General features: G+C 41.4%; 1 protein-coding gene across 19 annotated transcripts in view; it reads left to right on the forward strand.

Annotated features, from left to right (window-relative positions):
* Positions 1 to 18592, forward strand: part of ERC1 (ELKS/RAB6-interacting/CAST family member 1) — a 292154-nt gene that overhangs the window by 155365 nt on the left and 118197 nt on the right. For 18 of the 19 annotated variants that reach the window (XM_053255857.1, XM_053255862.1, XM_053255858.1 and 15 more), the window contains one exon: positions 11120 to 11280. In XM_053255857.1, coding sequence (XP_053111832.1) covers positions 11120 to 11280 — 161 coding nt within the window. Of the gene's footprint in view, positions 1 to 8301; positions 10120 to 11119; positions 11281 to 18592 lie in introns of those variants that run through there. The other variant, XM_053255867.1, reaches the window with a different exon arrangement.

An 18592-nucleotide genomic window follows, 5' to 3' on the forward strand; every position in this document is an offset into this window, starting at 1 on the left:
TCTGTTTGTTATTTGCATGGCTTCCTTCATTCCCCAGCACTCTTAACAAGCTACAGCTGCTAGTTCTCCTCTTCAGGTCTGGCAACTTAGGCAGACTTGAAGAATGGTTTCCTCTTTTCATCTAGGGAAAGAATTTAGCTGCTTTATGGTTCACACAAGAGCAAGGGGTATACATATTCTCATAATATCCCATTCTGAAAATTGCATTGGTGAACTATTTATCTGCACATGAGAGTTTTCTGTATAAATTAGCTGGCATGCTCCTCCTTTAAACAGAAATAGTTTAGTTCATAGTTGTAGGCGAAACTGATTTATTTATGCTGTATTATATATTCTGCATTTCCCCCTGTGTTACCATATAAGCAAAGGGCAGCCATAATTTCAGTACTAACCAAATCATTCCTGGGGGTTTCTTCCCTGACCGGTTTCTAGATGGCAAACTCTGTCAATTTAATGTGAATTCCTAAGAGTTTCTCCTTTCTTTTGTAAATAATCTTCTCACTATCAAAGATACTCAAGTCTTCTAGATTGCTTCTTGTCTAATTACCCTTTTTTTTGCCAGATGATGTTTTATCAGACCTTAGGTCTGCCTTATGCTTTGTTGGTCCCTTCTATATTATATCTAGAAGAGTGAATGTGTGTGTGCTGACTTGCATTGTTAAACATGTTTCCATAGCAAATAAGTTGGCTGTCATATGACTTCCATGAGAAATGTGCTGTGATTGGACCAATTTGTCACACATCAAATTGGTTATACTGTTCGTTTTTTATGAACATAAGGTTGAGGAAACGTTTTTCATTTTGGAAAACCTTCTGATCTGGATCATGATCCGTTGCATTCATAATGAATGGGTTCTGCGCCTGTGGTGTTAAATCCGGTGTTACTAAACTAGGCAGCTCTATAAACAAATGCCTGTAGGAATTGTCAGCCATAGTAACTAAACTTTATACTTTGCACATGCATCTTTGATGGAGCATTACTTAGCTAGAAGTGGCTCATTTATTTTTCTTAACTAAACAATGAACTTCTCCTTTCTGTGTTCATATAATGCCTCTTCTAATTAAATTTAGTAAAGTTTTGCTCTGGATTAGTCTGTAATACTTTTAACCTTTTGCTATTCACGCAAGTGACTAGGTTAGAATATTATATTATATTTATTTATTGCATTTGTGTCCTGCCCTTCCTTCAGGAAACTCAGGACAACACAAATGGTGGTTTGTCCCCTTTTATCCTCATAACAAACCCATGAGGAAGTTTAGGCTAACACTGACCCAAGGTCATTCAGTGAACATCATGGCTATGTGGGAAATTCTTCCAGGGCGTTTGAAGGGACTGGAAATTCCTGAGTTAATAGAGTAACATGGGCATAGGTTCCTTTAGATCTGGATCAAGATACGTCGAGATCCATAAGAATGGACTCTGCTCCTGTGCGGAGACTACGTGGTAGCCATGCCATAGCTTGTTGAGGTGTCCAAGCCCCACCCTCACGCATGCAGCATGCTATTTAAGGGCAGCTGGACATCACGCCGCCAAAATCCACCTTGATGCTGCCCTTGAGGCCCTCGACTTCAGCGCAATCAGCATCAAAAGGGCTCCTTGACTTGGACGTCAACACCTGCTCAGCATAAATCTTCGATATCAACATTGACACCGGATCTGAAGAAGCTTTCAACATCAACGTCTACACCAAGTCATAAAAAGTCTTCGTCATCAACGTCAACACCGCCAGCCCATCGCAAGTCCTCAACACCAAAGACTTCGACATCGACATCAGCGTTGACTGCGCATCAGGGTTCCTCGACATCGATGTCATCGTCGACATCGACATCTTCTATGTCTTCACCTGATTCGGTGCAGACTCACCATGCCCATGACTCCAGCTCGACATTGAGCACTCTGCGAAGGTGCGTCAACCTTGGCAGGTCGGGATCACCACCTGAAAAGTGCCAATGCCTCATAGACTTGACTAGAGACAGGACGCTGTCCCGTCAGGCCTTTCAATTGCCGCCTCCTTCTGCCACCCAACTGATACAACTTCAACCACCACATAGTGTGGTCTTCATGGCACCGATGTTGACTTCTCGACGTGGGCAGGACCAGCCGAGCCTACACTTCCTCGGCAGCACACCTCTCAGGGATCAGTTTCCTGGACATCTGTAAATCAACGACATGGTCTTCTGAGATGCCCTTCATTAAGCACTATGCCATAGATGTGTGCTCTGCTGCAAGCTTCGGGAGAAGTGTACTTAAAAGGGTGTTGCAATACCACTTCTGCACCCTCCTCCTAGGGGAACTTGGTAATCACCTATTCTTATGGATCTCGACAGATCTCGATCCAGATAAACAAGTTGCTCACCTGTAACTGATGATCTGGTAGAGATCCATGGACATCCATAAGACCCTTCTGTTTCACCCCTTTGCAGTAGTGCTCTCCTATGTGCATACCTGTGTGCTCGCCGTTGCCCTTGACAAACTCACCTGTTGACAAACTCCACCTGTTCAACTGGATGGTCGTCCACTTCGGCAGTTGCCCAAGAACTAAGGAACGCAACATCCAGACGCCCTTAAATATCACGCATGGGGGCAGGACTTGGGCGCCTCGACAAGCTACAGCATGGCTACTGCATGGTCTCTGCACAGGCTCAGAGCCCATTCTTATGGATGTCGATGGATCTCTACCAGATCATCATTTACAGGTGAGCAACCTGTTTTTCTCTAGGCTTAATAATATGTGTCAACCATACCTGGTGAAATCTCAGAAAACATAGGCAGATTATTTGGGTTAAGATTACATTGTCCCACAGATCCATTCCCCTCTCCACAGCTGCTAGAGCTTTCATATCTAGTATTGCAGTAAAGAGTGAGCAAGTACATTTTTTCATAGTCCCAGGAATTTCACACCATTATCTTGCAAATCCTTGGTCTAGCAACCCTTAACTAGGTAAACATAAAGTGTGCCGTCAAGTTGATTTCGACTCCTGGCTCCCACAAAGCCCTGTGGTTTTCTTTTGGTAGAATATAGGAGGAGTTTACCATTGCCATCTCCTGCGCAGTATGAGATGATGCCTTTCAACATCTTCCTATATCACTGCTGCCCGATATAGGTGTTCAGGGATTTGAACCGGCAACCTTCTGCTTGTTAGTCAAACATTTTCCTAGCTGTACCACTTAAGGTGACTAACCTTTAACTAGACCATCTTATTTATGTATTATTTATTTTTCTATGTAAACCACTTTGAGAACTTTCGTTGAAGAGCAGTAGTAGTTGTTATATTGTAAGTCATTAAGTGCAGAAGCACATTTTACACTAAAAGGTGTCTTTGTGGTCAAAATAAAAATACTCTCATCAGTCCTGATAGTACAGAGGCAGTATATTTTCTTCATATTTAAAGGAAATATTTATATTTTAAAGGAAGTGCCAGGTGAAATATCTGATTATCATTCTGAGTCTTGTGCTTTGAGATTCCCAGTACTGATGTGGAGGTCTTTCAGGATAAAATTTCAGAAATGTTGAGGTCTTTCAGGATAAAATTTCAGAAATTTCAGAGTGTGTTTTCACACTCAATTGAGTGCAATTTAGAAATGTATTGGCTGTAATACATGACAGCATCTAAAACATCCTAATGCTTTTTTTTAAACTGGATCTACAGTGAAACAATAATTCATTTTTTGTTGATCTCTGTGTAAACTTTTATTAGCTTGTGATTTTAAGTAAATCATCTGGCTATGCTTGGCACTTCTTACAATGTACTTTTCACTGTGCTATATAACTTGCGCAGTTAAGGTGCATATTTAAGCCCCAACTCTCGTTTGTACTTTTTTGTCCAAATTAGACTCAAACCTTGTGTTCCTTACAAGTATTCTGCTCAGAAAAGAATCAGCAGTGGAACCCACCCATCCTCAAAATTAGTTAAACTTAATAAAAATGTTTAGTAGATTGACTTTTGCATCTGAAAACAAAGAGCTGCTTGTAATGGTAGATATATCTTTGCTGGTTAGTGACTGTAATAAAGATTATGATGGTAAATACATCAAGGCCGTTTATATACATGATTAAATAGTGGACTCAACATTAAGCTCAGAGATTAATATTGTTAATTCATTTTGAGGGGGTGGAATCTGTTCTAAAAGCTTCAGCTGTGGCCAGAAGTGGAGACAGACCATCAGGATATATCTCAAAGTAGCTGAGACATGCTTTCTCACATCATCTGAGCAATATAATGGGGTTAGAAAGCATTTTCCTCAGGTCAGTGATTCTGAGAAGTATTTGACTTTCAGTAAATAGCATGATTTACTTAGTCATCTTTCCTCATCTTAATATATGCACTATATATAATCATGGGGCTGGAAGACACCCACTGGATCTCCTTATTGAACTCTCTGCCCTGAGTCAAAATATCCTATACCTGAAACCTTCCGAATTCCCTGCTCTTGAAACCTGTAGGAAAAAAGATCCCACAACCACCTTGTTTGGCTTTATCCCATAGCTAAAATACTCTTATAAGCAGGACAACTAACTTGACTTTCCAGTTTTACTCTCCTTTGTTTCATGTCCTGCTTTCCGTGAATGGACTGAACTATTGTCTGCTCTGACACCTTGGCTGGTATTTGCAGGCCGCTGTATACCCCCTTGATTACTTCTCTAGGCAAAGCATATCCAATTCCCTACATTTTCCTCATATGATTTGTATTTTAAAGCCTGTTATCTCTGTAGTTTTTCTCAAATGCTTTCCTAACTTATCAAAATCCTTCTAAATGGCATTTGCCTTTTCTGTCAGAGCAACACGTTGTTGAATTGCATTCATTTTATTATGCACTACAACCAAACTTTTTTTTGGAAAGTATACTGCCTCTCTAGTTATCTCTCTTCCTTGTTTTGTTCAGTTAGCTCTTTAGTACTGTGTATCACACAGTACTTCAGATTCAGAATATGATATGAATATGAATATGAAGAATATGAATCACACAGTACTTCACACTTGATTGCTTTCATTTTGTGACTTTCCATATTTTTAGTCTGAAATCATTTTGTATCATATTCTGAATCTGAAAAAGTGCATCCTACTCTTTTCTCCAAGTTGCAGATGACGCACTGGATCAACCAGTGACTCCTGCTTTCCAATGGGTTTTTCTTTCCCTCCTCCTTTTGATTCATATGATGCAGGGCCAGCATCACAGGTGGGTCAGATCAGGCATGGGCCTCAGGGCCCACCCATACCCTGCCCTCCCAGCCACCCTTTTTGCAGGAAGGATACTCTTCATGATTATTCCACATCTAGGGCACCCCTGCCAGCCATGCATACAAGCCAAGGGAAGTGGGGCTCTCTTCTCTCCTGCTGAAGCATATTTCTTAGAGCACCTTTTTAATGAGGCAAGGCTACAACACCTGGGCTATTTAGTTTAGAAAAAAGACAACTGTGGGGAGACATGATAGAGGTCTATAAAATCATGCATGGTGTAGAGAAAGTGGGTAGAGAGAAATTCTTCTCCCTCTTACATAACACTAGAACCAGGGGTCATCCCATGAAATTGATTGCCAGGAAATCAAGGATCAACAAATGGAAGAACTTTTTCACACAACGCATAATCAACTTGTAATTCCAACTGTGTGGAATTTTCTGCCACAAGATGTGGTGACAGCCAACAACCTGGACGGCTTTAAGAGGGGTTTGGATAACTTCATGGAGGAGAGGTCTGTCATCAGCTACTAGTCGGCGGGCTATATGCCACCTCCAGCTTCCAAGTTAGGATGCCTCTGAGTACCAGTTGCAGGGGAGTAACAGCAGGAGAGAGGGCATGCCCTCAACTCCTTCCTGTAGGCTTCCAGCAGCATCTGGTGGGCCACTGTGCAAAACAGGAAGCTGGACTAGATGGACCTTGGGCTTGATCCAGCGGGGCTGTTCTTATGTTTTAAAGCAGCAGGGACCTATCTGATTAGGAGCTGGAGCTGGAGCTGGAGGACAGAGCATCTGGAGCAAACCATTGACACAAGGAACAGCATGGTGGGCTTAATATCCTCTGCAGAACATCTGGAATATGATGACCATCTCTCTTGAGATGGTGGGATATAGATGCCTTCAGAGCATTGTGCTCAAGTTCCAAGCAGAAATATTAGAGGCATTAGGAAGTGAAGATATCACAAACAACTACAACATAGATTAGGGGACAATTACAGATGTGGAGGTACATTGCCAAGAAAACATGGATTGGGATGTGGTACATGGCCAGAGAGAGAGAGAAATCAAGTGACTGAATCAGGACAAATCATCTGGCCCTATGTGCATTCATAGGAAAGAAAGGAAAGGTTGTGCCATTGAGTTGGTGTCGACTCCTGGCTCCCACAGAGCCATCTGGTTTTCTTGGTAGAATACAGGAGGGATTTACCATTGCCTCCCCCACACATACACACAGTATGAGGTAATGCCTTTCAGCATCTTCCTATATCGCTGCTGCCTGATATAGGAATTTCCCATAGTCTGGGGAACACACCAGCAGGGATTTGAACCAACAGCCTCCTGCTCTCTAGGCAGGTTACTTCCCTGCTGCACCATTAGGTGGCTATTCATACAGATTGTCAAGCATGTCAATGGTATAGATTGTTACATTGCAAAGGCCAGTACTGTTCTCACCATGCTCTAAGGCAATTGGGATTATGGAATGCATGGTGGTCAACCTGTTCTGTGTCTGAGTGAATTATATAGCATAAGTATGTGCAAACCTCAAGCCTGTGAGAGCTACTTTATTTTTTCCTAGAAATCCAGGTTAGTCCCACATGAGTCAACTGCAGAATTCTGGCTAAGAGAATGTGGCTAATTACTACAGGTTAGGAATTAGGACTAATTTGCTAAATCAGACCACTGGTCCCTCTAGCTTGGTCAGTCTACACTTACAGACAGCAGTTTCCTCCCTAAGGTTTCAGGCAGGAGTCTTTCACAGCCTTCCCTGGAGATGCCAGAGATTTAACTGGGGACCTTCTGCATATGAAGCAAATGTGCTCTGCCAGTAAGCTATGGTCCCATCCCCAAACAGTCTGACTTAGACTGTGGGTTGGGGGAGCCTTGTTGCTATTAACGGCTTAGGTCCAGGCTATTTAAGAGAGAGCCTCCTTTGTCATAAACCCTGCCACCTGTTACAATCCTCTGCAGAGATCCGGTTATGGATGCCATCAGCTTGTTTGGTGGTAACCCATGACTGGGCTTTCTCTGTGGCTGCCCCAGGGCTTTGGAATATGCTCCCTACTGAAATAAAAGCATCTCCTTCTCTGATTGTTTTCAAGAAGAACCTCAAGACTCTCCTGTTTTTGCAGGCTTTTAATTAGAATTAATTTAAATAATTTTAAAACTTGTTTTAATATCTATTTTATTATATTGTCTTTTTATGTATTTTAATTTTTCACTTTAATATCTTAAATATTTTACACCACCTAGAGATGTACATATCAGGCGGTAAAGAAATATGATAGATAGATATATAAATTAGATAGATAGATAGTCAAAAATTCTTGCTTATCTACTGGAAATAATCCAGCTATGTACCAGTAGATCCCAATCTATCTTCTGCAACCTTTGATGTAGTCAGTATGGTCAGTGTAACAGTGTAGTGGCTTATTTATCAGACAGTAAACCAAAATGGTTCCTCCACCATCCATTGTTCAGTGGATGGTCCACAGGATGAGGCAACTTACATTTGACCTGTTTGCAACAGTACAGTGCAGAATGCCAATCTCAGCAGTTTCTTCTTAGGTCAAAGAGTTGAAGATGCTTGAACAGCTGCCATGGGAGAAGGCTGGCGACAGAGCATGTATAGATGGGTGATTCAGATAAATGCCTTCTCATGTTAGTAAAAGACACCCCAAGAGCACATTGGGACATCTTCTGGTGTCATCATGGGCGTCCTCTCAGCGTGTCCCAGCATTATCATGTGTGCTGGCAAACTATCATCCAAACAGGCCCACATTCTTGAAGCTATACCAGGGATAGCATGACCAGCAAAGACTTGTTGCTTTGGAGGCAGGATGGTCTAGATACCAATAAATATTGCAGTGCCTTATGTACCTATTCCTTTTGGTTTCTCTGTATAGCTTGTGACGTGACTGAAGCACCCATGTAACAGAATACAGCTAGATACATAGCTAACACACATCACTGATTCTGGACAGGCTTTTCTTATCATGTTGAATACAGAAGTTACCAAAAGGGTGGAATTTTATCAAGTACCTTAATTTTCAGTAGAAACACCACAGCGGGTACATTTTTTAAAGTTGTTTTTCACCGCCTGCAGCATTTATGTGTTATTTCCAGGCGGCATTTTCGTGGGAAAAATGGTGCCCAAACGGCATAAGAGCTGCACTGCTAGTTTCAAGCCACTGCTAGTTTCAAGCTGACAGTTGTTCAGAGAGCCAAACAGATTGGAAATAGAGCTGCAGCCCGTGAATTTGAAGTGGATGGATGCTGCATTCATCGGTAGAAATCAGAAAAGGACTGCCAGTCTCTACTGTGAAAATCTGCCTACAAGCAAAATTAATGGCAGAACAAATGGGAATAACTGACTTTAAAGGTAGTCCGTCTTGGTGCTATAGATTTATGAGGCGGAAGAATTTATCTGTGTGCACTAAAACAACAATGGGACAGCAGTTGCCAAAGGACTGGCGAGTGGGAAAAAAAGCATTTTTAAAGTTTGTTGCAGACACTGTTGAGCAGGAAAAATTTGTGCCATCTCAAATAATAAATATGGATGAAGTTCCACTGACATTTGACTGTCCTCCAAATAGGACTGTGAATGAAAAAGGAGAAAAAGGTTTCCATAGCGACAACCAGAAACAAGAAAACATCTTTCATGTGCGTATTAGCCTGCGCCGCAAATGACGGCAAACTAAAAGCTATGCTAATCTTCAAACTGCAATCTATCCTGAAAGGCGATTTTCCTGCGAATGTTGTTATTCAAGCCAATGAGAAGGGGTGGATGTGCAAAGACATAATGTTTGAATGGCTTAATGAAGTTTGGCGGAAAAGGAAAGGAGCTTTTTTCAAGCACGTGGCATTTTAATAATGGACTCTATGTGTGCACATTTACTGGATTCAATTAAAAATGGATGCAAAAAGGTATCAGCTCAACTAGCTGTGATTCCTGGTTGTTTGACCAAAATCTTGCAGCCCTTAGACTTATTCATGAACAAGGCATTTAAATGTGAAGTGTGAAAGTGTTAGGAAAACTAGATGAGGAAAGGCCTGCATACATTCACAAAGGGTGGGACAATTCGCAAAGCAACCTATGGCGAGGTCGCAAATTGGGTTTCGGAAGCATGGAAAGCTGTTAAAACTTCTTCAGTGATTTCTGGTCTCACAGAAGCTGGAATTGCTGAAACGATGCAACTAACTGTTCACAAGAGGATGAAAATGATGAGGATGCAGAATATCCTGAAAAATTAGATGAGACTTGGTTAAACCTTTTTATTTCAGAGAGCAATGATTCAGACTTCGAAGGTTTCCTTTGAAGTGTAATTTGAAATTTGTCCCCTTGGGAATGTTATGTGCAAAAAAAAAAAAAAGAGCAACCAGTGTTTCCTTTCAAGTGCAATTTGAAATTTAGAATATGATGTGTTTAAAAATAAATGAAAGGTTTCCTATGAAGTGTAATGGGAAATTAGTTCTGCAATGTGATGTGCTAAAATTAAAAGAAAATGTTCATCATTTATGTCTTAATTTCCTTGCATTGCATTCATTTCCTTGCAATGCATTAAGACTGACTGTAATATTGTGCTGTAAAATTTTAAACTCAGCTGTATGGTAGTAAATTTTTAAGCGTTCAACACAACCCCCCAAAAATGCATGATGTCCCCCTCTAACAGTGGCGTTTATGTGGGTTTTCTGAATTTTTTCAACCTTTCCCCCTTCCTGTGGAGTTTACACTGATGCGGCGTTTCTGCTGAAAATTACGGTAATTACCTTATTACTACCACTTTGGCTGTTTGTGTGAACTGGAGTTATGAATGAGAAGGATCAGTTCAATAATTTAAAATACATGCTGAAGAGGTACTTATATGGTCTACTGTATTATGTTACATTACATGTATTATGTATTATGTATCCTATATAATAAAAGGCTACGGCGTGTTCCCGTGTGCCCGTGTCTTTTTGGCCCATTCTGGGCATGCGCAGAGCGCATGCCCAGATCGGGCTAAAAAGATACGGCCGCCCAGACACGGGCGGCCATGTTCGGGCCCAGAAGCGGCAGCCTCAGAGAAGCGGTGGCCGCCAACGGGAATAGAGTGCTGGCGAGGCGGCGGCAGAGCCGCGGCCTTGGCCAGAGGTGGCGGTGGCCGCGGCGGGGCAACTGGCCCCGATGGTGGCGGTCGCCACCCTACGGGAAGTGCGGGTGAGGCAGCGGCGGGCCGACTGGCCCCGATGGCGGCGGCAGCCGCCGCGGAAGTACGGGTGAGGCGGCGGCACTCTGGCCCTGTCAGGCCCCTTTTTTGGCTCACTGCGGCCGGGGGTGAGTGAATGGGCCGATTTGGCCCTTAAACGTGGGGGATGGGTGGAAAAAAGCAGCTGGGAGAGAAAAATAGTAGGGGGGGAGGGAGGGATCAGAAACCAGCTGGGAGGGCGGCCGGACGGGCGGCAAAGAGGGGAATGGCGGCGGGGGGCCAGGAGTGCCATAACTAGAGCCCGTATTTAAAATGGGCTTTAACATACTAGTATAACATAATACATGTATTATGTTACTGTATTATATTGTTGAAATCAAGAATATTTCATTATTCTAAATGGTCTATACATCTTAAAGTATAATACCACTGTAAATTCTAATTTAAATTGGACAATATACACTTGTTACATGTGGAGAAAATACAGCAAACTCTGTGTGTGTGTGTGTGTGTGTGTGTGTGTGTGTGTGTGTGTGTGTGTGTATACTAAAGTTGCGTCAATTTTTGAATTCATAACACTAATGCATGGTAACTTTCATTCTAACATGAAGTAGGATTCAAATTCAGAAAGGTACTGAACACAAGAATAAACCTCTCACTTGCATAATTTTTTTCCTCCTCACTCACTGTTCAAGAGCATAGAACACTTTTTTTCACACTTTTCTTTCCTCCTTTATGCTTCCCAAACATCTTAGGTGGAAGAGTTGATGATGGCAATGGAGAAAGTAAAGCAAGAACTGGATTCTATGAAAGCAAAGCTATCCTCTACCCAGCAGTCTCTGGCTGAGAAAGAAACCCACTTAACCAGCTTGCGGACTGAGAGGAGGAAACATTTGGAGGAGGTCTTGGAGATGAAGTAGGTCTTTTGTTTATCTTATTTTATTTTAGGCTTTTACTCCAACCTGTAGTCTCCCAGGTTTTATGTCATTTTCTGTTGGAGTCATTATTGAAAATGTTATTTTTTTTAACTTATATAATTGTTTGCTTTCCCCGAGTTTTAAGGACTGCTTTTAACTAGTGTATTGTGTATGTTAATTGTAGGGATGTGCACAAAGCATTTCAGCTCCTCTGTTTCGAGGTGCTGAAATGCTTCGAGCTCCCCCCACCAAATCGTTTCAGCAGGAGGAAGTGGGCACTTTAAGAGGAGGAAGGTAGGTCTTATCTGCCCCTCCATGGCCCCTCCGCCATCCCAGCATAGTGCTGTCAGGATTAAACAGTATGCATGCAGCTGCAGGGCTTCTGCCAGCAGCCCACAGGCAGCGTCGACACAGAAATGGTATCTGAGCACAGACGCCATCTTGAATGGTCATATATAGTGACCAGCATAGTGTTGCTGACCACTCAAGATGGCATCCGTGCATGCTCAGATGCCATTTCCGTGCCACCGCCACCCACGGGCTGCTGGGAGAAGCCCTGCAGTTGCATGTGGGGTGTCTAATCCCAACAGCGACATGCTGGGGCAGCAGAGGGGCCATGGAGAGGCAGCTAAGAACTGCCTTCCTCCTCTTAAATCGCCTGCTCTCCACATAACCAAATGTGCACGAAACACTTCGTGCACATCCCTAGTTAATTGTTGAGAAGTAAATAATCTTCTTTTCCCCCATCACAAAACATTCATGCACATTCTTATACATGGATATTACTATTCATATTACAGTTTTCCCCTGATACTTTAAAATACAGTGGAAGAACATTAAACTAAATGATCAAGTTCATTTACAGAGAAAGTACATACCTTTTTAAGAATACAAACTCTAATTCAGAGGAAACGTAGGTGAGTAGCGGGAACAGAATGGTTAGCATTGTAGCTAAGGAAGGAAAATAATTCCAGGTTCTGATGTATTTTCCATTTTAAATTGCCCATTAATTCCTATATACTTGGAAGCAACTTTCATTGATTTACTTGGAAGTGGGTACTTAGCAGCCTTCAGAGAGAGGGTTATCTATTTAAGACCGATGTTGGTCAGTGCTGCCAGCAGATCATTAGAGGCACTTCTTGTTGTTTAGCCATCTCTGAAGTGAAGGAATATTTTTATTGGCAGGGTTTAGCAGTGATTTTGGTTTTGTGGACCATTTTTTATATTCAGCTTTCCTGCTAACATCTTTACCTTTTTTGAGATGGGGAGGAGGGAGGAAAAAAAGAGAAATTAGGAAAGAGAAACAGCAGCTCATGTACAATGGAAAGAAGGCATTTGGGTCTCAGAGATGGAGTGTGAATTGTTCAGACTTCCAAGCTTCTTTTGCAGCAACCTAATACCTGGCACAGGGACACTGAGAGCCTGCTTTTAAAACACACTTCTTATTTTTAATAACAAAAATATATTGAGCTATAAATTTGCCTGCCTTGAGAGCTGGTTTGTGTAGCAAAGTGGGAGAATAATTCTTAATGTGAGAATCCAAAGCAACTTGAGATATGTCTTATAATCAATCCTCTGGTAGCATATTTGCCTGCCAGACTGTGCTGCCAAACCTTCTCATTAAAATGGATACGTATACGCATGCTGTGTTGTATATCCTGGAATGTGTTTGAACTTGAAACTCTGGAGCATTTAATAAAGTCATGTCTCATCAGTGAAAACCTGTTGTTTAACTAGTTAGTTACAGTTGGGAAATAGTTGTACTGCTGAAATTGAATCTCAAGACTTGGCAAAAACTTGAGCCTAAAAATGTTTCAGAAATGTTAAGACCTTTCTGTTTGGCTGGTTTTCAGAGGCCAAGACTAATCTGGGTGAGAACTGAACGAGATGGGGTATGTGGAGGTATTATAGGTGTGTAGAACAGGTTAAAAAAAATAATCTTTGGTCCCTATGTGTACCAGGACAGAAAATACATGTGGATGAAACTGCTCCAACCTAGGCTTTGCTTGTTGTATGTCTGGAAGCTCAAGCTATGTTTTAGGTTCTTTACTATAGTTAACCAAAGCCATGGTTTTGCATTGTCTGAACCCAGCCATTGTATATTCTGTGCTGTTGAAGTGACAACATTGTTATGCTGTAAAACTTGCATTTATGATATGTTTTTATATTGGTTTTAAAGAAACCTGAAATAACTTGAAAATATTGAAAAAACCATCTCTGAATTCATATTTGCTTAATTTTATTGCAGTTGAGCATAAGCGAGTGCTAACTTGCAATTTTCCCAAATTTAACCTGTCTTTTGAAGGCACTTTGCTGTTTCCTGTCTGCCATAAGCAATGTATCTGCTCTTAGTGGAGATGGTCCACCTCTTCTTATAGTGCTGTTGATGCTAGATTATTTTGAAAAATTGTTTTACTGTTGCCCTGTTTTTGTTTTTGTTTTGTGTTGTATGCAAGAATTACAGAGCTTGATTGGCTATTCTTGTCTAAGTGAGTTGCATTGCAAAATTATCTGTATAGAATTCATGATAAGGGTTCAAATGGAAAATATGAAATCTGATAAAGTGTGCATACCTAAGACTCATTTTCGTCGGCCTGTTTGGAAAGTTATTCTCTTCTAACCCATTTTCCTCTAGCTTTTAGTAAAGTGTGCATAATTAATCCAGATCATTTGTTTTTATACTCCGCCTTGTCTAAAACAGCTTTCTGTTCCAAACTGTCCTCACATGCTAAATTCAGAGTCCTGTGGCTCACAGTTACGTTACACTTCATGATACAAATCTCTGTATCTCATTATGCCTTCAACTCCATGGTCCCTGAGAATAGTCCAATAGAGAGAATGCACTATACTATCTAAATGAGCCATGGCAGGCCTGGGAGCAAGACCAACTGCTGAAAAATGCACCAGGTGGTGTTAAAGGGGTTTGTTCCACTCAGTAATTGCTCAGGCTGTTAATGTTGTAGGGAGGAGTTGGGCAAGGAGGTTCTTTCAGCCATTCACTTCCTGAGGATTTCGCGACACTATACTCTTGTTTCCAGACTATTTCAGGGGAGAGTCTCTCTTCCCACCCACCCCCTTTCTAGGTCTGTTTTCCACAGGGGTTGTATGTAAACAGTGAGACAGTGCTGCAAAACTGTTATTCTCATTTTAAAGCAGCCCTGGAAAAAGCTGGCCTACCAATTCCAGGCACAGGTTGTTGAGAATAAGACCCCTCTTATAATGTTTTAATCTAGTTAAAAACTATAAATATTTAAAGTGGGATGGAGGACCCTAGTCAGGAAACATTTTAACTGGAACAGATGTCTGCATTCCAGTCAGGTTTACACAACTTCGGGGTCATTTTTCCTCCCATATTATTAGATTATAAAATGCTTATAGAAATGCACTTGAAAAATCCCATCTGCTTGAAAGCATTTGTTTTTGCATGTAGAGTGCTCGGATACTACGTTTGGTACTGTCACTGGAGGTCTGAAGAGTGCACTTTGGGTGGGCATATTCCCTTTTTAATGCCAACTTTTGTATGTAAAAAAGATTTTAAGACAAGTGTGGCTTGTATGGGAGGCAGAAACTCCTACCATTTTAAATTATAGCAACTACCCAGATTTTCACTTCTAACTTTCATGGTAATTGGTTAACATCCTTTCTGACTTCTTTTTAGTCTAGCAAGTAGACTAAAACTCTTCTTCCAAAATTCTTCTTCTGAGCCATTTATGGAAGGGTGGTATATAAATCAAATAAATAAAATCATCATCACATATATACTTAATTCTCTAAGGCATACCCGTGGCTAATCCTATGTGTGGCAGCTCTCTTGAGAGTTCGGAGAACTGCCGGATAGGCTAGCCACGGGACATGTGAGGGAAGAAGGAGGTGTCAATGGGCGGGTGGCAAAACGGCAACAGTGGGGGGGCGGCAACAGGTGACAAACTAGAGGTGCAGATGCTCTGCGCCTGGCCCAGCTGCTGCTGCTAGTAGTAGTAGTAATTTAGGTGTTACTCTTCCATGAGTTAAAGGGACTTTTGTTCACATGTGGTGGGGGGATCTTCCTGATTCCCCCTCGCTCTACCACCCCCTGTACCTTCCAAAAATTGGTTCCTGAGAGTTGGGGGATCTTCTGGAGCAGGGTGGCTTATGCCAGGGGTTCTGAACTTTTGGTCATTGGCTGAAGGCCATTGTGGCTGTGGATGATGGGAGTCGAACAACATCTGGGGACCTAAGCTTAGGAAACCCTGGCATGTGGCACAGAGAGCTGCAGAGGGATGGGGGGGTTAGTTTGACTCCCTGGTTCATAACAATACATTACAGGAGAAGCCTTTGCTGATGAAATGACCTCTCTGGTTTGGTTGCACTTTGCATAGTGGAAGCACTCAGAAATTGTAGTATCTGTTTGTGTGAATTTGTGATATCTTGCATCTCTTGGAACAGCTGCAGGCTATTTCACAACATGACGATATTATGAATTGTTTGCATTTGTTTAATTCATTTACAAGCAGCAATTGTGACATCATTCCATATCTGAGGAGTAAGTACCTTGGTAGTTTCCACCCTGTATTGGGCCTCATGTTGGGTCATCCATTTTTAACATATGCCTGCCGGCTTACTTGAAACAGCATGGTGAAAAATGGTATGTATGTTTTTGAAGAGGGGAGAATCCTGCATAATCTAATGTAACATCATCAGAGATGGTTAAAGGGATGCATTTTGTTGAGTTCCAGTCCCCTTTCAGTGCTCTTTCAGTCCTCATCCACTTGGCTTGTGATATGCTTAGGATGTGTGTGGACTGTCATGAGGGTACTTGTGAGGGGCACAAATATTGTCATGGGTGTGGAGGTGGTTTCTAGAATGCACTTATTTGAATTTATCTATGTTTTCTCTCTCCCCACATTCCTTTATTTTGCTGCCACCATTTAAGTCTCTTTAGAACTACACAGGATTCAAAATGCTCTTCTGTTGAGGTAACACAGTGTTACCTCAACATCAGGGTACAGGCTACGTAACTCATAAATTCTTGAAAGATGGATAAAATAGAAGCTTATTAAATGTAAGTACAGATGTTAGCTTGGATCTCTACTTAGAAAGTAGGGTAGTTTACTTGCTTAGTTACAGGGCTGTTGTTTTGGCTGTTAAAGAAGCATTTCATACACTTCAGGCATATACAACTTACTTAAAAAATCTTTTTCAAACTGTTTCTCTTCATAGCTCAAACAACTGATTCTCTTTAAACATATGTTACACAGAACAATACTCCCCCCTCCCCCCATGTGCATATGCACCAGCCACTGATGCTGACTAGGGTTGCAAGGAGGTATGCAGCAGCCCCACCCCAGTGTTTTTCAAGACAGCACTGGCGGGGGGGGGCACCCTTCCTACTCCTTAAAGGTAAACACACACATCCCGCCTCCTGGGAGTGCACAAACCCATTCATGCACATCCCTACTAGGGGTTTCCCAATCTTGGCTGCAGGGCTTTTATCTGCTGGACATGCTTCTTATGGGCTTTCACCCCTTCTTGTCCCAGTAACATTCCAAACCCAAACAAACATATAGCACTATACAGTCTTTAAACATATATCAAACCTCATCTCATCACAAATATCAATATAGGAAATCTAATACGAAGGTTCACATTTTTAATATATTGAGACTATGTCTGTATACATACACATACACACTTTGAACAATTGTTCAAAGTGCATTGAGAAGAGAGGGTATTAAATGAATCTCAATTTGATTGAATACGTTTGTGTTTTAACTTGGGTTACTATTTAGGGACTAGGCAGTGTCCCAGCAAAACCATTCCCAACAAGGTTTTGGAGGCCGATATAGTAACCGAAGGCCAGGTTAGCTGCAGTTATCCACCCTTCTCTCTTGTTTGGCCTCAGTTCAAGACTCTGTTACACCAGTCATTCCAACTTATTAAAGAGAAAAGGCTGCAAATTACTTGGGATTTTCATCTGCACATGATGTTCAAGCATAAGGCAAAGCAAATAAATTTACCCCTTTTCAAAGCAGTACAATGTTATTTAAGCTAAGTTCAACGCAATGCTGCCACAGATTTCATGTTCAAATGCCTAAAATCAGTACTGACACACAGTAAATAATTGGTCCCTTAAATTTGATATTTTGAGATCTTCATGGGCCTTGCTCAGCTTCATCAGACCATGCATGTTTTGCTTTCTTTTGAAATAGAAAGCATTGCTAATTCCTCAGGGTATCATTCCCTTCCTTCATAAGGGTTCATAGTAAACACTGGTATGTATAAATCATGCTAAGAGTGCTGCATATTTCATTAAAAATAGTCACTCTTTTTAATAGAAGTTTCAAGTAAAGGTAGTATACTGTCTTACTGCTCTTACTGTGTTGTAGAATTAATGTAGTGTGTGAATAATTGTAAATTTTATCCAGAAGATGTTAACTTAGTTAAAAATGCAAAGAGAGAAATCCCTAAGGTTGGTTTGTGCACATATAGTTACTCTATGGCATGTCATTATTTTAAAAGCAGTATTGTGGCTTATTAGGAGTAGAAGAGAACAACCAGCTTATATCATTTCAGAGTGAATTCGGAATTATTTTATGAGTGCTGCATTAACACTATGCACACTGGTTTTTCCTTGAATTTTTACAACATGACACTGTAGTTGATGATCGGTTACATGGAACTGGGAAGATGGCATGCTAAAAATCTTTGCATAAAAATATACTTTTAGAAACAACAAAGTATGACAAGATAAACATTGGAAAATATAAGAAAAATGTTAGGCATAATATATAACAAGGCTGTAAAACTTCGGCCTTCCAGCTGTTTTTGAAAGTTCTAGTCTAACGTCTGCAGGAGAGCTGTGCAGCCCTGCCATATATGGATTTTGCTTCTAGTGCATTTTCAGTTTTTGTAACCCAAATTGCAAATTGAATAACTTGTGTTTCGGAAAACATGTACACCTTTTGGGGGGAAACATTGAAACTTGAGGGTTTTTATCTTTAGTTAGAGACCATCTTGCTGGGTGAAAGGAACTTTAACAGGGATCCAGAGTTGTATGGGTGGCTTTTTATAGTGATTTCACCAAGTGCTCTGCATTTGTTCTGCTGCAGAAAGATGCATAGACCTAGTCAAGCCAAGTATCAAGAGGGAAATATCCTATTACAGGTTTCCATCCTGTGGCGTGTTATATCTGCCCTTTCAGTGCCGCTCAAACTTGACCTCTGATCCTGCCAGCAGAGCTGTTGAAGCTAAACAACCAAAGGAGGAGGAGGAAGTGCTGTGTTGACCTTACAACCTTCTGGCTTCTGGAAATGAAAGCTGCTATTTGAGTCT

This window comes from Hemicordylus capensis, chromosome 5 (genome assembly GCF_027244095.1).
Source record: "Hemicordylus capensis ecotype Gifberg chromosome 5, rHemCap1.1.pri, whole genome shotgun sequence".
NCBI lineage: Eukaryota > Metazoa > Chordata > Lepidosauria > Squamata > Cordylidae > Hemicordylus > Hemicordylus capensis.